Genomic DNA, 23,264 nt, shown 5'->3' on the forward strand with positions numbered 1-23,264 from the left:
AGAAGGAGAAGGAGAAGGAGAAGGAGAAGGAGAAGGAGAAGGAGAAGGAGAAGGAGAAGGAGAAGGAGAAGGAGAAAGAAGGAGAAGGAGGAGAGATTTCAGTTGGAAGTGACCTCTAATGATCATCTAGTCCTGACCACTGAAGGACTGATCAAAGGTTGAATGACATTTTCAAGGGCATTCTCCAAATGGTTCTTAAACACTGACAGACATGATGAGATGGATCCAGGTAACGTCCACCTGTTCCACAAGGATTTTGTGGCATTTTCCTACCCAAGGTGTCTTTGCAGGAATGTAAATGACAAAGGGCTTGGATAAACAGTGTGAAATGAGATTCTGCACAGATAGAAGGATATAAACCCAGGGACCTGAAGGCAGGATGGGAGCTTGCAAAATTTCTGTCAGGTGCCCCAGGCAAGTCTTCAGCTGAATTAAAAACCAATCCATGATGAACAACACTAGCTGCAGATTTACTCCTGAGTGCATATCATGTCCCCAGTTAAAACACAGCCAAGATCCAGACGGCTCCAGGGGACAGGGAAGAGCCATGGCAGCATGGAATAATCTGCTTTGGGAAGTTTTTAATATCTACTGATGACTTTTAAAAGCTTCACAGCCTGTTGTGTTCAATAAAAAATGTTGTAATAATGCAGCAGTTTACAGGTTAAAGCACTTTATGAACAGTCATTAATCACAGAATCCCAGAATGGTTTGGGTTGGAAGGGACCTTAAAGCTCATCCCTTTCCACCCCCTGCCATGGGCAGGGACACTTTCTACTTGACCAAGTTGCTCCAGGTTACACAGCCACTCAAAGGCAGGGCCAAGGATTCAAAGGGACACAGGGATGCCAGGCAAGCAGAGCAGAAAGCAGGGAATGTGTGGGGTGAGAGGGGACACAAGCTGTAGGTTGTTACCCCAGCCATGGCTGGCAGGGCTGTGCCAGGTGCCCTCTTCACTGGGACACAAAAGGCGTGGCCTACTCTGAATTCCCAGTCTGAATTCTGCTATTCATTTCTTTATCAGCAAAGTTCTAAGCCTCACTTTAATACTGACACCCAAAGCCTGCAAGGCAACTGTAGATGTGAACCCTTCAACCCAGCTCTGTTCCACCCAGGTCACTGCAGACAACTCCAAACTGTCACTGTGCCCACAAACTCTGCTCTCAGCTCCCAAGAAATCACCCCTATTTCACAGTCCTACAAAGAGGCACCTACACAGGACAGAAAAGCTTTGGAATTCCCACGTTCTGCCATCTCACCTTTTGTCTAAAGGAGAAAAACAAAACTGGGACTGCAAAGTCTAATTATGCCCAGAGAGCTGTCAGCCTTTCCCATTCCTCCATCTTCTGCAATTAAGAGGTTCTTGCTCTCTCACTGAGCTGCCAGTGTGACCTTCAGCTGAGCCAGGTTTAGTCACCAACATAAGGAACAACAGCCTGAGAAATCCCTGTGACCCTGGATCTGCTCCTGGTACCGAACCGGGCATTCCAGCACCATCTCGTACACACCCCACAAATAACAAACCATCTGTCAAATGAGCCCAAACCTGGCATTAATTCCGTATTTTCAATGCTGGCCTGTAGATTTGCAGTCATTTGCATCATGAATGAAGACAGTAAGAACTAAATGTGCAAGAGAGGAACAGCTGGGGCCAGTGGTGTGACAGGATCCTGCACAGACAGCGTTCCCCCAGCTCCGGATGAACCCCATCCCAGGCACGAGGCAACAACAGTGAGGAAAAGGTGATGGATGAGAGGGACAACTTACCCCACGGCAGCACGGGTGTCTCTGGCCCCACCAGCTCCCTGGGATGTTCCTCCTGTGCTGCACAGCTCGTGGAGAGGGGCACAGGAGGAAGGTAACCTGGACCCACTGCTCGGCACCTCCAAACTGCAGCTCGGCAGCTGCTAAGCAACAGCACAGCTATCCTTGAGCTATCCCTGAGCAATCCCTGAGCTATCCCTGAGCTATCCCTGAGGGAGCAGTGAGGCTCCAGGAGATGGGTGCTGTGGATGCCTGGAGGCCAAAACACATCCCCATTCCCAGGTCAGTCACCCAATGCCCGTGGGTGTCAGGCTCTCATGCTGAAGGATTGCAGGATTCTCCATAGAATCACAGAATATCCTGAGTTGGAAGGACCCACAGGGATCATTAGTCCAATTCCTAGCCCTGCACAGGACACCCCAACAATCCCACCCTGTCCCTCAGAGCGTTGTCCAAACCCTCCTGGAGCTCTGGCAGCCCTGGGGCTGTGCCCACTGCCCTGGGGAGTGCCCAACTACCCTTTGGGGGAAGAACCTTTTCCTGAGATCCAACCTAAACCTCCCCTGACACAGCTCTACTGTTCCCTTCCTTCCCTCAGAAGAGCTCAGCACCTGCCCCTCCACTTTTGGAGCAGAGCTGCTCATTCCTCACTCCCATTCCCAGTGACCATGCCCAGGATGTGCCAGCACAGAACAGACCTTCACACTTCCACCCAGCACAAAGTTCCTCCAACACTCTAAGGGTTAATATTTCCAGTATCCCATAATTTTAAGCCTGCCATAACTAAATTCAAAAAGCACCCATGCTTTAGGTTCTATTAAGTGAAGTTTTTGCAGATTTGGCACCTGAGTTACAAATTTTGAAGCCTTATTTACAAGGGGTGCAATTAACTGTCCAGGAAGGAATCACTGTAGCAATCCAGGAAGGAACTGGACAACATTTAGAGCTTCCCCTCAGACCTCCAACACAAATCCCAAGCAGCAAAATCCAAGTTCTCCCAGCCAGACATGCAGAGAGGCACAGCCAGAACAGCAGGAACAACAAGAGCCCCATTCCACATCCAGAACACTAAAAAGCCATCCCTGCACCAGTGTAAAAACTGTACATCTCGCTCTCATTTCCTGCAAATTCTAAAGTGCCAGGGGAGTTTGGCAAAAGGATTATTTTTTAATTTAGAGAGTTAATAAAATATTAGAAACAATAAGTGCCTGTTAAGATGGTCTCCTGTTGCCAACTCTGGTTTATAGCAAAGCGCAACATTCCTGGTGCTCCAGGCAATTCACATCCATAAGGCAGAAATGCCTTCTGCACGTTTTTCATGATTTCCATAAACTGTTGCTCAAATAAATTTTTGATCAGCCTCTAATTTTCCAATTTAATAATTACTGTTCATTTCTTTAACTATTAATGGTCCTGATTTACAGAAGCTTAAACCCCTCATTCCGGTGGGACATAAGAAAGAGGGGAAGGTAAGCACAAGGTGAAGTGATTTCCCAAATTCAGACCTTCAATTACAAACTTAGGTGTGACAAATTTCATTAAAATACAAAAATCAAATACCAAATGAAGATTTTAATAATACCATAAAATAGTTTCATGATCTTTAAAAGGAAAAATTGACCACTGACAAAAAAAACAAGTCTCTTTCGAACAAAATCAAAGATATTTTGGAATTTCAATCCACAGACACGTTCACAATGAAAAGCATCATGTCAAATCTGGAATTTCTCACAAAATGGAAAATCTGGGTTCATTCCTGCTCTTGTTCCAGCTACTCTGCTCTCCCTTACTCTGCTGGGCAGGACTGAATGTGTGAGGAAAGCCTGGCGAGATCTCAGTCCACTGCACAGAGCTCCCAGTATTTTTCCGATTATCAAAGCAAGAAGAAATGTCACGCTCAAAAAAACATTCTGAGATTCCTGAGCTGATGATTGAATTTGCAGTGAGCCGAGATCTGAACCCTCCATCAGCAAAACCATCACCCCGAGGCCACCGAGCTCCCCGGGCTTCCTGCGGAGCGAGAGGAGATTGGGAGGGACAGGGATGCACAGCTCCAGCTCCAGCTCCAGCTCCAGGAGCAGTATTTTTAGCTCTGCTGATCAAATGGCCTCGGGAGGACGATGAGCAGCCCCAGCCAGGAGCAGTTCACACATTCCATAAAGCTCCACTCAGCCCTGGGAGACTTGGGAAGAGCATCGCTGTCGCTCCCTGTTCCTGTTCTTCCCAAGCCCAACACAGCACAACTCCTGCAGCTCAGTGAGAATTTAATTACTAACAGACAGACATTACTTACTGCAAATTAAAGAGGAAGGTATTTAAAGCATCCCTTGCATTTTAATTCCCAGAGTTAAAACCCCATCGTTGCTCCCTCACCTCTTAAATGCCTCAATTATCAGTACAAAAATCATAATCCTAAGTGAGGCTCCCATAAGTCAGGGCCAGTTCCACACAGGAATATTTTTATGTGCATTAACTGTTTCCACTTGGCACCTATCAGAGGCAACTCTTCCTGCTGTGCACTGAACAACACTCAGGGGCACCTCCAGCATAGGAGAGGTTCTGCTGTTGGCAGTATTTGTGGCACCAGCAATTTACAAAATTTACATGCTGAAATTTTGTAATAAAGATTTATAAATCTCCTCACTATGTAAAAAAAACCCCATTTCCAGCTGGATCTGTCTCCATCTGAGCACACAGGTCCCCTTTCTGTCCATCAATCGCAGGGTGTCACTGAGTTCCAGCACACACAGCCTTCCTGTCCCACAGTCTGTTTGCTCTGTAGCACTTCAGATTTATTTATTTTAAGACTGGGATAGACCTTTCTTTTCTGGTTCAAATGCTTATTTCCTCAGAGAGATCACATGGATGCTCTCCTGAACCTTGCTGTCCATGTGGAGATGGAGACCAGAAAATGAGATGAAAGTCTCTGGCAAAAGTCACTTCAGTTTGACCCCATGGTAAGAAAACCCCTCGGATTAAATGGCTGGAAAAGCAGCAGCATCCACCAGGAGAGGTTAACTCTGCCACAGGGGGACTCCCACAGCTGGCTGGGGCTTGGGCTCTGTGTTATTCCAGCCTGACCCTTCAGCCCTTTCCTATTTCAAGTCACGCTGGAAAATGGTTTGGAAATGTAGTCAAAACACAAAAGCAGAGCTAATAAAATCCAGCCCTTGGAGTTCACCCAGGAAGTGTTTGGAGCTGGGTGACTCCATGACTTCTAGTGTGTTATTGTAACTTGAAGGAAATTATAAATCTTTCAAGTTAAATGCAGTTTGCACTAAGGCAACACAAAGCTACTTTACTTCTGAATGAAAAACTAAAACTTCAGCACTGCACCTGGAAACCAGGGACCAATTAGCATAGGATAAGGGGAACATATATACAGCCAAAGCAGGAGGCAGAAGGTAGAGGGGGAAATTTAGTATATTTATGTGGTGAACCCTTATTAGCCTTATTCCACAGAATAAATTAATCTCTCAGCATTAATTATCAGTTTATTATCAAATAATTGCAATCAGCAGGAAAAAAAAGATATTTTAATGGAAGCTACTGCAGCTTTTCTCCCCTAAAAATGAGACTTCCTGGATTCTAATTACAGATCAGAGCATCAAACCCACACCAGGCTGCCCAGGACCTGGGCTGAGCTCCAGCAGTGTCATCCCTGTTGGTTCTCACCCATTTTGGAAACTCTCCCTGACCAGGTGGGTGTGGTTCTCTGGGTGAGAAGTTGTCACAAGCCATGTCCTCCCAAAGCAGAGCAGCTTTGCCACAAACAAGCGGAGGGCAAATATTTGGCTCAGGCTTCGCAGTGGTTCTGGGCAGGTACAGAGGAACAAGAGCACACCAAGAAACCCTTAAGCCCATCTTTCCTCCCTGTTTCTGACTGGCAGCCTGACATTCCCTCCTGAACTGGAACCAGGATTTCCAGGATGACACGTGAGTGAAACCCCTGCCCTCCTGACACATTCTAATTTAAACAATTCCATATCAATCATCTCTCCAGTAAAATTACACCCTGGGAGCAGGAGGTCACACAGAGACATGGGGTGAAGGGGAGGGCACAGCGTGGGGGGCTTTGCTGCACTCCAGAAAATTAAAGGAATGACCCAACAGGAGCTCAGAGCCACAAAAGAAACCCTTCAAAGCCACACACCAACTGCTCAGGGATGGGAACTAAAATTCCACCATCCTGCAGGTGGTAAGCCAAGGAGGGAATGTATGAATGTATATATAGTTACAAATGGTTATATGGACGTTGTAGGGATTAAATACAACTCCCAGATGTGCTATAAACTACTCCGCACTTAGAGAAGAGACCGGGTTTCATCAAAGTAAGCACTGCTGGGCTTTAAAATAAGACAAACAAACAAAACCAAACAAAAAACTCTTTGAAAATTACTTGCCTGAGGTGATTAAAAACAGCAAAAGAAAATCCCAGGATGGTTTGGGTTGGAAGGGACATTAAAGCCCATCCCTTGCCATGGGCAGGGACACCTTCCACTGTCCCACGTTGCTCCAACCTGACCTTGGACACTTCCAGGTATCCAGGGGCAGCCACAGCTTCTCTGGGCAACCTGTGCCAGGGCCTCCCCACCCTCCCAGGGAAGGATTTCTTCCCAATCTCCCACCTAACCCTGCCCTCTGGCAGTAGAAGCCATTCCCCCATCCTGTCCCTCCAGGCCCTTGTGAACAGTCTCTCTGCAGCTCCCGTGTATCTGACCCTGCTTCCTTCCAACCCCTTCATCCTCACACCCCCAAATGAAGCAACATTCCCAGTGTTTGGAAAATATCACTCACATGGTAAGAAATGTCTCTGGGCAGGGTTAGAGAGAGAAAAACATGAGTATTTCAAGGGAAAAGGTGTAGAAGCATTGATGTGAGAGATGGAGCTGACCAGGACTCAAGGAGAGATCTCCCTATTTCGAAAGCACAAGAAACAGAAGCAGCTCTGGAGAAGTTTTGTTAATGGAAAACCAGCTGATGTTTTGGCATCAGTTTTAAGGAGAAACACTGAAAAGTGGTGCCAAGACCTGGGAGAGGAACTCTGAAGACAGAGCATCTTCAATGTCCAATACCACACACCATTTGAAATAGAGTGTTTTACACTCACAGATGAGTTAAAAATGCACCTTTTTTATGTGTCAAAGCCCGAGCCCTTGGTGGCAAACCTGCTCTACAATCCTGAAAAACATCAGTTTATAATTCTGCCTGTTGCGCACCCACAGCTTGGGAAGCTCAAGGTTCCCGGCCTCCATTCCTGAGCTCACAAATTCCCAGCAGGGAGTTCACACTGAGCTGATTCTGAGTTGTTTCATGCTCCAGGTGTAAATCTTGCTCCAGGAGTTGGGCCTTTGGTGCTGGCTGAACTAGGTAAGTGTGTGACAGGTTACACAACTCAGAGTGACAAGAGACATCTGCTCCGTGGTTTTTAACAAACTGGGGCCCAAACCTGCTCTGGAACTCTGGGAGAGCCCCAAGGATTAAGAAGTAAGCTCAGTCCCTGCTCCCCCTGAGAATTCTGCCACTGATTCCTCTAAAACACAACTTATTTTTAGTTTAGCAGCCAGTTCTAACCCAGCCGGGCAAAGCACCTCTAGTTACTGAGGAAAACAGTGGCACTCATCACCTCAGTGATTTCATACTCGAACAATTAAATTACAAATTCTCCTTAGAATATCAGTTTAATGATCAAGGTGCCCTCAGTGTAACTTGCAGGACACAACTTTGGAAAACTGTTGGAATTACAACAGTTGGAACTGGTATTTTGACACTTTGCTCAGTGACAGCAAATATTTGCTGCAAACAACGAAAATGATGCACTTTTGATTTACCACTAAAGCATCTTTAGGACAAGAGGAAACAGCCTCAAGCTGTGCCAGGTTTAGGTTGGATATCAGGGAAAATTTTTTATTGGAGAGGGCTGTCCAGCCCAGGCAGTGCTGGAGTCACCATCTCTAAAAGAGTTCAAAAGCCATGTTGGTGTGGGGCTCAGGGACATGGATCAGTGGAGGCCTTGGCAGAGCTGGGCAATAGTTGGACTGAAGGTCCTGGAGATCTTTGCCCACCCAAATGGGCGACTCGGTGATTCTGTCCCTCCACGTTATTTATTTTGACATGGTTTCTGTGCCTTGAGAGGCCCTTTTTACAAATATTCTTTACTAACCTTCTTGCCCTACATTTCATATCCAATGGGTGTGTTATTGGGAAGTGCAGATGCTCTTCCAAGGTCCATGAACTTCACCTGCACTGGGGCTGAGCATCACAACTGCACACCTTGGCCCTGGGTGCCTCCTCAGCCCCTGACATCCAACAGCACTTGTTGATCAAAGCAGCTTTGCAGCCTGCACAGGATGGAACAGGATGAAACTGCTTCAGATTATGTGTCCCAACAGACTCAACTTCCCCAGCTGACAGTCCTGGAAATCTGCTGTTAAAGATCCATGACTGTTAAACTTCTCCACAGGGAATAAACATCAAGGCAGCTGAGAAAAACAGCCCATCCACCACAGTCCTGCTCTTACTCTGGACTTGCACCAAGCCCAGCTCTTGGAAGAGTTGTCAAACAAGTCAATTTTAGCTGCAGATTTACACTTGCTCAGTGTTGGGGCAGCATTCAGTGTCTCTGTAGCGCAGCCCAACTGTCCCCTTCAATTTGTGGCCAGGCCCAGCCTTGTCTGCAAAGCACCAGGAGATGATGAGCAGCCCTGCCAGGACTCATTACTCACAGAAGGAAACCACAAGCACTGCCCTGTCCCCTTGGATTGCAGCAGTGACTCTCACTTTTGCTCCAGAGCTCACAGGACACACTCTGGGGACAAGCAGAGTGAGCTCTAATTCCAGGCTCGTTTTCCTCCTGAAGGCAAAGTGCCCAAAGGACACAACATGAACAAACTCCCACGGAATTGTGAGAGCTTCTGCTGCTTAAAAACCTTCCAGGGCAGCATAGCCATGTGATACTGCACTTTATTCTGAAAAATCACTCTCCCTCTTGCTCCTCATCCCTCCCCAGAGCAGGGCTGCCCTGGCCTTTCCCTTCAGCTGCAGGTTTCCATCAGGGAAAACCATCTGAAGAGCAGAGGAAGGTGCTATTTATCACTCACCATTCCCCTTCAGCTCAGTCCAACAGGAGTCTGATGAACTGGGAGGGTCTTATCTTGTGGTGCTTATTTTCAGATACCCTATTTCCACAGCAAAAAACACCCTCACATAAATCCACCAGACCATCTCCCTACTGGAATTTAAGCTGAAGCCACAACACAGAGCACAGAAAGTCCCTCTCTCTGGTGTGTCTCTGACAGCTTGAAACGCACCTACACTTGCACCTGCTGCAGGAATGTGCTTTAGCACCAACAGTTTCATGGGAGTACTTATTTCTGCAATGTCACTCTATAAATAAATTATTCAATTCAAAATCCACACAAGGCTAAAACCCTGGGTTTGCATCTCATGCATCCAGAGTCAAGAAAATAAAGAGCTGCCCCTGTGTCCTTCACAATGCATATTTAAATAATTAAAGAGAAAAAACCCAAACCAAAACAAAGAGAGCCATGAATGGAGAAATTAAAGGCCAAAGTTTAAGTACTACAGTAATTTTTCCTCTCGTTACCAGACAGATTTACACAGAGGAGCAGTGAAGTTGCTCCATGGCTGGGGCTGAAGAACCAGTCCCAAAAGCTGGGCAATGAAATCCCAGAGCCCCACACACAGATGCTGTTCCTGGATTCCTGACACCCTCCTGTGCAACATGGGAAACAAGAGCTAATGTCTGCATCCCCATTCCACAGCCCCAGAGAGCACAAATCCACTGCAAAGGGACAAAGCAGGAGAATGGCTCAACTCCTGGGAGACTTCCCATCTCCTGGATCCCTGTGCACACATCCTGCCTGACTGTGCACTTGGGAATAAAGGGCAGCAAAGGCAAGGGGACAAAAATCCTCTTTACTTCAAACTGCCCCATAGTGATGTGTCTGAACAGGACAAGAGGGAATGGCCTCCAGCTCTGCCAGGGGAGGCTCAGGTTGGACATGAGGAGGAATTTCTCCTGGCAAGGGTTGTTAAACATTGGCAGGGGCTGCCCAGGGAGGTTTGGAGTCCCCAGCCCTGGAGGTATCCCAGGAAGGCCTGGCCATGGCACTCAGTGCTCTGGGGCTGGGGGAAAGGTGGGGATGGGGCACAGGGGGGATCCATGGGCTGGGAGGGCTTTTCCAACCTCAGGGATTCTGGGATTCTGTTCGTAAATTAGGGATCACAGAGCAAAGCCCAGGCTGAGCAGAGGGCACAGTGCACTTGCTTTTGGAACAGAAGGGCACAGCACAGTCCAGTGCTGATCCTGCTGGGTATGAGTGCTGTGTGATCCAACTCTGTGGGAAAACTCCAAACCCAGTCAATCACATCCTTCTCCTTAATTATTATTACCCAGTTACTGAATGAATTTACCGTTTACTATCATCACACCAGCTACAGTTAGATGTGCATTATGCAGTTCAGATACAACCAACACCAACTCTCCTCCCTACAGATGCCAGTTGACTTTCCAAAAGCCTGGAGCAGAGCCAGGTGTTTCAAAGACACCACACCTTGGATTTGGCCCCTCCTGAACTCTCCGCAGGCTGCCAGCCCCATGCATTCCTTATTAATTCACATCCCTATTGTCACTTCAGTTTTATTTACCACCCCTGAGAGCAGAAGGCACAGGGTGTGTGACCTCAGATCCACCACTGGAGCAGAACATGGAGTGATGGATCCATGTGGAAACAAGGAATTCTGCTGCTTTCTCTTGCCTAACATAAGCCAGCCCTCCTAAGCTGGGAAAAGAGGTTTCAACATGTGTGAACATCTGGAAGGACAGGGCAGGAATATTCAAACCAGAAAGGCCATGGTAGATTTTAAAAAGGTTTTGGGGACTTATAAAGAAATACCCAATATTTGTGGCCCAGAGAAGCTGTGGCTGCCCCTGGATCCCTGGAAGTGTCCAAGGCCAGGTTGGACTAGCCCAACCTGGGCTAGTGGAAGGTGTCCCTGCCCACAGCAGGGGTGGGACTGGATGAGCTTTAATGTCCTTCCAACCCAAACTTTCCATGATTCTCTTCCCAAACACCCCCAAGCACATGAGGCACTGAATTCATGGCAAATTGAGGGTGGGAGTTCCATGTCTCTCACCTGCAGGCAAGTGGTGCCAAGTGTCAGAAAAGAAGAACAGAGAACAATCTTGGGGGAAAGGCCATGATGGTGACCAGGATTTGAATGCATTTTAAAGCAGAACAACTCTCCCGAGCCCTGCTGAGCACTCCCAGGACTCATCCAGCAGCTACAGAGACAAGAGACCTCAGGGGGAAGAATCCCAGAATCCCAGGATGGTTTGGGTTGGAAGGGACCTTAAAGCTCATCTCATTCCCTCCCCTGCCATGGGCAGGGACACCTTCCACCAGACCAGGCTGCTCCAACCCCACCCAATGTGGGCTTGCAGAAGGGGGTGGGATGGTGGCTGCACCATGTGAACCTTTACCTGAATTTACCGTTCAATAAAAGGACACAGTAACTGCTTTTGTTCAGCATAATCTTTAAATAAAGGCAGAAAATCCTCTATCAAAATGGAGAAGGTCAACACACATTCTGAAAACAGATTTTGCACTGCGTAGGATCCAGCCTGGACGCTCCACACAGACATATCCCATTAACAAAGATGTGACCAGCTTTTCTCTATATATATTTTTATATTTATATTAAACACACACAGGAATATATGTGTGTTAGAATCTGTCCCTCAGAATCAACTGATTGAAGAGCTTTTCATAGGAGGAATGTTTGTAGCACTTACTGCTCTCCAGGTGTTTGAGCTTCAATCAGAAACTATTAATAAATTAAAGAGCAAGCCTTTAAGAAAAAAAACAAACAAACATATTTTTGTGTGTTTGACTCAAAAATCTTGCTGCAAGCAGTTTGTGGTTTCAGCCTGGACTATCACAGGCAGCCAGACCCAGCAAACCACACTTGGGATGTCACTCCTCTGAGTAGTTGATTGGCCTCTGTGACAATCCCCTCCACCTTGCTCTCCCCCAAAGCACCAGAGATGGGAATTCCTGGCTGCTCTTCCTCCTGGGAGCCCGTTTTTCCAGCATGCCCTGCACTTGGAACACTCATTGCTGCAGCCAGGGAATGCTGGACAGGGATGCCTTTGGAGCTGTGCAAATCCTGCTCTCCCAACAGGAGAAATCCAGTGGGAATCTCCAGCCAGGCAGAGGGTTGGGAAATGCCTTTGTCTGGTGCATCAGAGCCCTGATTCCATCCAGCAAAGCCAGCACAGCCCAGGGACAAAAACCAGGAACGGGGCAGAGCACTGGGCATCCTGTGCCACAGCCAGGCCTGGTCCAGCTCCCTGCCAGAGAGGATGGGAATGGGAGCACAAAGAGGAGAATCCTTGCTTGGCCCACGAGTTCCTGCTTTGGGAACAGCCTTAGAAATCCACCTGGAGCTGAAACAGGCTTCCTTTGCAGGACACTGGCAGTATTCCATGGAAAGCAGGGGCAGGAAGGTGGGCTAGGCTCTGAACTCAGAGTCAGGCTGAGTTTAAGGTCCATCAGCAGGTCTAGCACCAGGATTTTGTTACCCATCTTGCACAGTCTGACATCTCTGGCTGCCAGGGTCTGTCAGTTCTGTCTCAGCAATGTCCCTGTGAGCATGGAAATAGGAAATAAAAACCACAGGAGATGGCTGCAGGTTAAGGTCTGTCTCAGACTGTGAACATCCTCACAACCAGGCCCTGCTTCTCCCCCTGCCATTCCAAATGTCACCAAAAACGATGTGAGGTGTTGAAACACCACAGATCTCACTTTATGCTTTCTATTTTTCTTCCATTTGTCAGAACAAAAGAGCTTAGACTTCTTCTGTTGCAATATTTAAACACATACACAGGTAGTTGCTGTAATATCACACAAACCAACCCAAAAACATCCAAAAGGCCCATTTTCAGTCTCTCTTACAACCAAGTTGGGCTGGATTAGCCCATTCCAACCTTTTTGCAGGCTCTGACTTGTGCTGATTTATTCTCCACACACAAAATAACTCCTCTGAAATGTGGCACAGACCATGTAAGTTCTTTGCTTACCTCCATGGAACTTCCCAAGGATGGCAAACACTGTGCATGGACCTTCCCAGCCACGGGTACAGCAGGAATTCCTGCAGGTCTCAGACATCCCATGTGCTCTTTCAGGGCCCACAGGGATAGTTAAGGGTTCTAATTACTGTTTCCAGGGTTCAGAGTGTTCACAGGGACAGTCCTCACACCACCCTTCCAAGATTTTATCCTTTTATTTTAATAGCAGCAATCTTTTCACAGAATTTCTTTTCTAGAAATTAATCAGTGCAATTTTACTTGGAAAAAAAGGCAAATCCGCCTACACTGGGCTAAAAAAACCAAACCAAACAAACCCCTCCATCATCAGCTCTTTCCAATAAGATGTAATTCCCTACCTCTGTTTTCATGTTTAAATTTGTCCAAAAGAATCAAAAGAAGGATCCTGTCTCTCCCCTTTTCTGAAACACTTGGAACATCTCTTCATATATTCCCACTTCTTCTTAAGAGCCGATAAAGTGGATTAATTTTTTGAGGTTTGTAAGTAGAAGAAAAACTGAACAGAGACTTAAACCCCCTCGGGAGCTCACACAAAGCTTGGATTTCACGAGCTGACTTGCAGCAGAAAGTGTCACAAATACACCTCCTAAAGAATGTTTTTCAAACCTTATCTGGGAAGGTTTTGCAGAACAGGCCTCAAACACTAATTCTCTTCATGGCACTAAAGCTGTCCTTGCAGCTGGGGAGGAGTGAGGAATGAGCTCAGGGGAAGGGGCTGTGCCCTGCCAAGCACAGCCCAGGCTGGGCTGGTTGGAACATCTCCTGTTTGAAGGCTTTGGGTGCAGAGCTGCAGGTGAAGTGCCAGAGGACAGGTCTCTGTGTGACCCACACACACACAGGGGGGATCTGCCCAGCCCGCACCGGGCAGAGCCCAGCAGGGCAGTGCCTTCAACGCCAGAACTGTGGCTTTAGCTTGTTCCTCTCAGCTCTGGAACCTCCAGCTGCCAGGGTGGCAAATAACCCCTCTGTATTTGCACCAAATCACAGATATCCAAAAGCTTCTACATTTCTGTGGATTTAACCTCAATACCAGAACTGCCTGTGTCCATGTGAGCAACCCAGGACATGCTGCAGTGGCTGGACACCAACTCTAGAAGCACATCCAGGGTGAGGAAAGTCAAATTTGGTTTTCAGGTTCTTTTCCCCTTCCTCCAGTGCTTTTGGCCCGACCCAGCTGTGTCCTGCCAAAATCCCTCCCCACTGCCCCATCATTCCATGAGCTATTTCACACCTCCACTGGGGTCTCATGTGGAGCCAAATCCAGGCAGACACTGCAGGGCTCCAAAGCCTGACGGAATGGAATCTTTCCCTGGACACTGGCAGAGGCCCCAGGATGTCAGGGGGAAAGTGTCTCCAGGGCAGGAATGATGCTCAGCTGTGCAGTTCCTTCCATACCTTCCCAGTCATTGGATCTAGATGCCACAAGTTTCTCAGCTCTTTATGGATCTGAGAAACAGGGACGTGGACTGACATGGGAGAGGGGTATCCCAGGCTCAGAGCAGGGAGGACTGGTCAGGGGAGTACTTTAAAAGAGAAGAAAAATGGGGAAAAAAAAAAAAAAAAGGAGAAAATACAGGAAAAATAAGGAAAAACTAAATAAGACAATAGGAGAAAAGGGAAAGAGAAAAAAGGAGAAAAGGAAAAAGGGGAAAGAGAAAAAGGGGACAGAGGAAAAAGGGAAAGGGAAAAATGAAAAACTAAGAACATGAGAAAATGGAAAGGAAAATGGGAAAGAAAAAAGGGAAAGAGGACAAACGGAAAGAGGGAAGGGAAAGAGGAAAAAGGGAAAGGAAAAAATGCAAAAGAATAGGAGAAAAAGAGGAAAGGGAAAGGAAAAGGGGAAGAAGAAAAGAGGAAAGAGGAAAAAGGGGAAGAGAAAAAGGGGAAGAGGGAAAGGAAAGAAAGAAAGGGAAAGAGGAAAAGGGAAAAAAAAAGTAAAAATAAAAGAAAAAAGGAAAAAGACAAGGAAAAGGAGGAAAACAGGAAAAAGAAAGGAAAACAAAGGTGGCTGGTTCTGTGTCCACCCTTTAAAGTGACAAGGCCAATTCCCAGTGTTTCCATTCCAGTTCAGCCAAACACTGGAGGAAGGGAAGGGAAGGGAAGGGAACTTCTCAAGAGCTGGGCCTGGGGCACAGGGGCTGCAAAGGAGGGTCTGCCTTCCCCAGGAACTCACCCACTGTCCCCACACACTGAAATCTCTGCACTGCACACTAACAGACATCCTGCTAAGCATCCAAGAGTGATCCCAAATGGGAGGGCCCAAAACATACTGACATTCCAATTTCCTCCAGTCTCTGCAAAACCCCTTTCCCTGCCCAGTTCCTGGCTGGGGCACAGCCCTGTGCCCACCCCTGAGGCTGCTGTGCTGCCTGTCAGCCTGGATGCTGTGGGAGAAGGGCTGGTTTTGTGCCCAAGTGCCCACAGGTTGGTCACAACAGTGCTGGAGACACTCCCAAACCAGCAATTCCGAGTGATGTCCCCTTCCAGCCTCTCCTCCTCTCCCCAGGGCACATTTCTGTACATGTACACACACACGTGTGTGTGTGTGTGTGTGTGCGTGTGTGTGTGTGTGTGTGTGCGCGCGCCACTGACACTGCTGGGGCTCAGCTGGGGCCAGGCTGCAGCTGCACAGCACAGCAGGGTCCTCTGCTCCTTGGAATGCAGGATCCTCTGCTCCTTGGGATGTTCTGCTCCCCAGGATGCAGGATCCTCTACTCCCCAGGATGCAGGATTCTCCTCAGTTCTCACAACAGCCACTCTGTTCACACAGAGCCAGGGCAGCAGAGCCTTTCCACTGCAAATCCCCCCGTCTGTGTGTCCCAATGCTGGGACAATCCAGCAGATTCCCAACCCCACACAGTTCAAATGTAGGTACCACAGGTGTGCCTGTTCCACACAACTCCTCTGAGCACCTGAGGCAGCAGAACCACTGAAGGAGCTCTGAAAAGGTGACAGACACCCCAGTGATCCTGGTAATGTTCCATATCCAGTGACAGGAGGGATGCTCAGGAGGTGAATCATGGACAGAGCTGCTATCCTAAAACCAGGAAAAGGACCAAACACAGGCATTAACTCTGCACTGAACCTGCCACTGCATCTCCCACCAACAGTGATTCACTGAGCACATTAAAACACAATCACCTGTTATGGAGCACTTTAGAAATTTTACGGAGCACTTTAGAAATTCACACACATCGGGAGATGGGGATTCCATGGGATGGAGCAGCAGATTTATCTGCCTAAAGCATCCTGACACCACAGTACAATTCCACACCAGCTGTCTGGAGACATCACTGGGAGCAGATCAAGAATCCCCATGTCCTGTGTGAACAAAGCACTGCTGGGATTCTCCATCCAGGGTCACTGGAGTGTCTGGGTGTCCATGGCCACCCTCAGACTGCCCTTACACACACACTCCTGTCCCTAGGCTCATCCCAGGAAGGATTATTTCCTTCACACACTCCTTTTTCTCCCCTCAGTGCTTTGCTTTTCCTACAACGAGCTGGTGGCACTACCACAGGCACCATCTTGGAGCAAGGGAAGAGCTGGAAACCCCCCCACAGCACAGAAAGTGTCACATCCTGATATTCCAAGGCCGTGCTGGCAAATGGAACGAAACAGGCTGTAAACAAGGTGGGGGGAGAAAACAAGGCATTTACCTGACAGCAGATCTGCACCAGGTAGACCAGTTCCTTGGAGTCACAGCCATTCCTCGTCACTTCGTTCTGTTCCTCCGGGAGCGAGAGCTGAGCCAGAGAGAGAGGGAGAGAAGGAGCAGGTCAGTGAGCAGGGACAGGCCAGGCTTGGGATAACACAGCAGGCCCAGCAGCCATGACATGCTGAGCAGCAGGGAATCAGGGAAGGGCTGGAGCTCCAGAGGGGAAACATTGAGCATTCCCAGCTCATACAGACCCTCCAATGCCATTGGGTTGTGGCACCTCACCTGACAGGTTAAAAATAAAAATATGGTTCAAAAATAAAACAATTACAGGGAGGCAAACTGCTCGAGCCAGGGATTAAAGCTCCAGCTTAAGAGTCTGCAAAATTAATTGTTCACTGAAAATACCTCTATAAATATTCATGTATCAGATAAAAGTGCTTCCCCTTCACCCCATTTTATTCATTTTTTATTTTATACGTTCAGGCAGACATTAGATAATAAAACATATCTCCTAATTTCAGTGCTGTCAAGCAATTCACCCCAACAGAGAATTTTATAGCCCCATTCATCACATACAGAGTCATTAACTGTAACATCAGGATGTGTCTGTTTGCGAGCAGTGAGAGGAGATTTAACTGTCTCATTCCTGCACATCTACTGAGCCTTGAGCACTCTGGTCCTGTTACTCCCACTAGTCTTGATATCCCACACTGAAAATGGCTCATGGTTAATGATCTTCTCTGAAAATAGAAATTACAGACGATCATAAGCAAATTAAGACTGTTTGCAAAGCAAATAAAGGAAATGTTTGCAAAGCAAATAAATAAAGGAAATGTGTACATAAAACTTAAAGTCTGTAAAAAAATCCTAATTAGCTGAGAGCAAAAAAAACCCACCCTGAAACAAATGAAAGCAGAAATGAAAAAAAGACTGAGGAGAATCCCAAGTTGCCATATTTAATGAGTGTAAGCAAGGGAAAAGGAGAAATGGGTGATGAGAGACACGAACCTCCTCAAAGGGACACAGGAGGCTAAGTGCTCTCCCATATAAACAACCACAACACCCTGAATGAACTCACTTTTCATCCTGCCAGTCCCTCCCTGCTCTCTGGGAGGAGTTCCCAGAGCACACCCATTCAGCCTCTTCCTTCACCAGCCCAGCTCCCTGAATACTAATCTTCTGATGGCTATACACAGATTTCTGGGCCAAATAAAGCTTTTAGATTTGTGCAATTTATTATATTTTTACACCACTAAATATATTCAGAAACATATGTGCAAATGCTGACCACTCCCTCATGCTGGTGGTGCAAGTAAAACTTTGTGTGGCACTGCTTTTTGGGAAGCAAATGCAACTTTTCCATCAAATAACTTATATCCTAAATCAAGTGTGCCCGTTCCCCCTGCAGCCCAGCAGTGCAGAGCAGCTGAAGCAATGGCACCTCACCAGGGACACCCCAGAGCCTTGGGCTGAGGCTGCCAAGGCAGGGAAGGACACGGGAAGTGTCGAAGCTCTGGGGAAGCTCTGGCAGACGAAACCACTCAGTGTCCCCTCCATCGAGGTCTATCTTTACTCCCTCAGAAATCCCCCCCCAGAATCCCCAGCCACTGTTTCCTCAGCCACTGCTGCAGCTCCTCCTGGGCCTCTTTTCCCTCCACACTCATTTTTTGTCTCCCAGGCAGTCCCTCCTTGCACCCATCCCCTCTCCCTCCTGCAAAGCTTCCAGCAAGAGCTTGAATGATTTCCACGCTCCCTCCCCCTCCCAGGCTGGTGTGAAACACAGTCCTAGAGATAAATCTCTCCAAGTGCTGCTGAGCATCTTAATTCCACTTAAAAACTGCATTCCAGGAAGAGGCAATGGGAAAGATCTGTAAGAGTGACTTTCGTCTGTGTGTAAGAGGGTGGAGATTCCTGTCATTAATGTCATTAAACACAACCATTTGTTCTGTGTTGCACCTTCCACCCAACTTAACCATCATTCTTTGCTGTCAAATGTCACATTTGAAGTGCTACTGAGTCTGGAAACTACAGTCAAATTAAAAATAACAAAGCAGCCAGGAAAGGAAAGCTAATCCATTCGGGGGGATTTTCCATGCTTGCCAGGTAACACAGAGCCTCTGCTTTAATTAGGGCCACAAAGGTGATCAGAGGGCTGGAGCACCTCTCCTATGAGGAAAGGGTTAGGGTTAGGGATAGAGAGTTGGGATTGTTCAGCCTCCAGGAGAGAAGGCTCCAGGGAGACCTGAGAGCCCCTGCCAGGGCCTAAAGGGGCTCCAGGAGAGCTGGAGAGGGACTGGGGATAAGGGATGGAGGGACAGGACAAGGGGGAATGGCTTCCCACTGCCAGGGGGCAGGGATAAATGGGATATTGGGAAGGAATTCTTCCCTATGAGGGTGGGGAGGCCCTGGCACAGGTTGCCCACAGAAGCTGTGGCTGCCCCTGGATCCCTGGAAGTGTCCAAGGCCAGGTTGGACAGGGCTTGGAGCAACCTGGGCTAGTGGAAGGTGTCCCTGCCATGGCAGGAGGTGGACTGGATGGGCTTTAAGGTCCCTTCCACCCTAAACCATCCTGGGATTCAATGAATTAAATGTGGGTTTCCTACCCAGGAAGAAAACTTTCCCTCCTTGACTCTCCCCTATGCTTACTGAGGGTACAAACACCTCCTCAAGGGAATTGCAGGCCTTGCCTCCATTGGGTGTATCAGTGCTTACACACATCCCCACAGGCTCTGCTGTGCTTTGCCAGGCTCCATTCACCCGAAAAACCAGCAGCCAGGTGGCAAAACCACCGATGTGCAAATGCAGCAGCTCCCTGAAGACATTCAAGGCCTGGTTCTGTACAACAGGGTAGAGAAAGGCACGGGGCAAGTGAAGACACAGGTTGAGTTGCATCACCCCCCCCTACACAGGCTGATTTACACGAGGCTGGACCTGAGTCAAGCCAAGCCTGTGCATAAACTCTCCCGAAATAGCAGGTGAATCATTGGGGAGGTCCATGTGTGTGGGACACGGAGTTACAGCAGCTCCATTTAAAGCCCACACCTGCCTGAGCACCGACCTGCGGGGGCACAGCCACTGATTTTACACCCACAGTCTGTCCCCACTGCAGTGCTCCCATGTCCCTGCTCAGACAAACTCACTGTGCTGAGAAGTGACATTTAAACCCCCTGTACCACGTGCAACTGTCTTGTTTCAGAGTGAAGCTGTAAAAGCCAATGAACACAGTTCCCCTCCCACAGCAGCTTTGTGCTGACTGAGAGACAAGAGAGAGCTGCTTACAAGGAAAACCCCTTGGGTTTATCCTGTGACACAACTGTCCTCGCAGCAAAATGAAATATTCACTCATGTTCCCTGTTCCCCATGTGGCTCAGTTTTGCTCTGTCAGTGGACACACATGAATGCTCTCTCCAAAATCATGGATGCCCTGATGTGAAAAGCCTTTCCTGCTGCCACATGCCTTGTAAACAGAACATCCTGGAAAGCACAGCTGCCCCCAGGCTTGATTTGAAACCCAAGCACAAAGCACAGGCCTCTCCTGACCTCAGTGGACTCCAAACATGACTCATGGGCAGAATGTGCTTGGCTCCAAAGTGGGACATGGATTTTGTGTTCTTAAAGGACAGGGCAGAGAGCAGGTCTCGAGGATACGCCTGTACCCATCGCAGTGGGGATCACTGAGACAGCTGGAATAATCTGTAACCAGCACTTAATGGTCCCTGATCAGAGCATCAGACATGACACTTTATGATAGATCATCTGAAATGTTTCTTTTTCACACTGAAAATGTTGTCAAACCTCCTGAACCTGACAAACAGTTATGATGCATTAGATTCCACTGATTTCATTTATTATGGAATATCTGTGCTTGGACAGCACCAAGGGATTGATTTTAGCAATGAGGTTTAGGGTTTCCTAAACTTTTCAGTGTCACTTTATGACACACAAAGAAAGCCTTAAAGATGGTCCTATGGACACCCCACACTTCACCAGGTGGATGGATAATGCAGAGTGCTGTAAGCATTATAGAATCATGGAATCCCAGGATGGTTTGGGTTGGAAGGGACATTAAAGCTCATCCAGTGCCACCCCTTGCCATGGGCAGGGACACCTTTCAGTAGCCCAGGTTGCTCCAAGCCCTGTCCAACCTGGCCTTGGACATTTCCAGGGATGGGGCAGCCACAGCTTCTCTGGGCAACAATGTCAAGGTATTGTTCAAATTTGTCTTTTCACAGCTACAGACAAGTTTGGGAGTCTCCACTGTGCCTCTGTGCACACACCCACCAAGAGCTGAGCATGAATTCAACACAGTCAGGTTTTTCTCCAGCACCAAATTCACCCCACGTTGCTTGTGCAGGTGACAAATAAGAGCTGTAGCTCCTCAGACAAAGATCTACCAAATGATGAGAAACTCTAACAGACACAACAGCAAAGACTTCCAAGAGCAGGAGGCTGGGCTGAAGGAGCATGAAGGATCTCACAGTACCAAGTTTCCCCTTGGCATTGTGAAAGACCAAATTAAGTCCCATCCCCTGTTCAAATACAATTTTACTCAGAAGAGCTGTGCTTGCTGGCCAAGACTTTACTGATCCTACAGGGAGGACAAGCTTAAAAATGCCTCTAGTTCATGTCTGAGACAAAGAGGCTCAGCTCTGGTAAGCTGGGAGATAAGGGGAGTGATTACAGGAGTCTCCTGCAGAGGGTAATTTATTGGTTATTCCTCCTGCAGAGCAGAACAGCCACAAAGTAGAGGGTGAGTTATGACGTGGCACATTCAGAATCTCATCAAAGCTCACTGGTTTTACAGGGCACAAGTGTGAGGGAACATTTCTCCTCCAGATCCAAACCAAGGCTCTCATCTCTGCTCTCCACAGTGGCTTTGGAAGCTCCTTCTCCCCCTCCAAGAATAATCCTCACATCCAGCCTGGAGCAGAGCAGCAGGACTTTGAGAGGCTCATTTGTTTGTCTGGAGTTCCAGGATTTCAGTCTGACTGTGAACCTGCCTGGGAGGCACCAGGACCTGCCACGTTCCCTCCCCACAGATCCCAGAGGCAGCTGCTGGGGCCCTGTTTCACTTGTCAGTGTGACCACAGGCAGAAAAACAATTAAAAGACAGCTTTTGACATCCCTGAAATCATTTCTTTGCTTCCAACCACAGCCAGAGTCTTGTGTGCTCCTCTTAAAAACTGCGAGAGTCATTTCAAGAGAAGTACTACATGAATCTGCTGCCAGGACTAGGATTGTTGGCCACCAAATTATGCACCAATAATGTCACTAATGCCTCTTTCAGGAGCCAGTCCCTGGTGTGCAAACACAGCACAGTTGCAGACTTTTTTGCTTTCTACTGGTTCCAATCAGTGCATCATAAAGAAGTGCCAAACCCTCACCAGGTAAGACTTGGCTTTGCAAGGTCAGTGGGGCACATCTGTGCCCCTGACCCCCAGATGTCAAAATAAGCTCATTTAGATAGTTTTGGCTTTCATTTCCTTGTTTCCCTTGTTTGCTGAGTGATGGTGACTCCACCACCCAGCTCTCCTGATGAAAGGATCGTTTGTGAGAAGCCTGGGAAGTGTAGATTTGATTCATTTATGAACTTATTTATTTCAACTTCTGCTCGGAAAGCCCTGAACACACTGATCTCACTCTCACACATCACATGTGAGTAACACAGAGCCATGGTGGAGAGCTGCCATTCAGATACTGCTTCAATACTATTAAAAAGATTAAAAAAGAAGAGAACGAAACATAAAATAAAAGAAAAAATCCCAAACAAATCCCCCTCACCAACAGAATTAGTGTTAAGGTTAGAGTGGGAGGCATTCAATAATGAGATGATAATTAATTAGAGAATGAGAACTGTAAAATGGGAAAATAATCTTGATTCCTTCTCCCTCCAAATCTCCCTGTTTCCAAACAGAAGGAGGAGATCATTAATCCCGAACTCCAAACCTGCTGCATTACCTGTGCAGGTAACGATGTAAACTTCAAGTAAACTTTAATTAAACTAATCCAGTGAGACCCCATCTCCCATTAGAGGTGTGGGGCTGGGACCCAGCCAGGGAGAAACAGTCCAGAGAGCAAATGGAGTGGGGTTTCTGTGGCTGGGTTTTGGTAGCGGGGGGGCTACAGGGGTGGCTTCTGTTAGAAGCTGCCAGAAGCTTCCCCTGTCCCGTGGAGCCAATGCCAGCCGGCACCAGGATGGAATTCCTGCCTCTGGCCAAGGCCAAGCCAGTCAGGAGCGACAGTAACACCTCTGGGATAACACATTTAGGAACAGAAGTGTTGCACAGAAAGAATTCCAGCCAGGGAAGAGCAGAGTGAGAACATGGGAACAGCACTGCAGACCCCAAGGGCAGTGCAGAAGGAGGGGCAGGAGGTGCTCCAGGTCCCTGCAGCCCGTGGGGCAGAGCGGGGGGGGGGGAGCTGTGCCCCTGCAGCCCCTGGAGGAGCCCACACTGGAGCAGGGGGATGCAGGAAGGAGGCTGTGACTCCATAGGAGGCCCAGGATGGAGCAGGGTCCTGGTAGGGACCTGCAGCCCGTGGAGAGGGAAGCCCAGGCCCCGGAGCAGGGCTTTCCCGGGCAGGACTCGTGGCCCCTGTGGGGGACTCACGTCAGTACAGCTCATTCCTGAAGGACTGACCCCACGGAGGAGTGACCCACAGGACAGCAGGTTGGGAAGAGCTGCTGCCCGAGGGATGGACTCACGCTGA

The 23,264-nt window shown here is 48.1% G+C and overlaps 1 protein-coding gene across 1 annotated transcript in view; it reads right to left on the bottom strand.

Moving 5' to 3' along the window:
- Positions 1-23,264, bottom strand: part of ARHGAP32 (Rho GTPase activating protein 32) — a 183,308-nt gene that overhangs the window by 81,159 nt on the left and 78,885 nt on the right. Inside the window, 1 exon segment of the mRNA XM_027655496.1 lies at positions 16,555-16,641. Coding sequence (XP_027511297.1) covers positions 16,555-16,641 — 87 coding nt within the window.

This window comes from Corapipo altera, unplaced genomic scaffold, assembly GCF_003945725.1.
Source record: "Corapipo altera isolate COAL_440 unplaced genomic scaffold, ASM394572v1 71, whole genome shotgun sequence".
NCBI lineage: Eukaryota > Metazoa > Chordata > Aves > Passeriformes > Pipridae > Corapipo > Corapipo altera.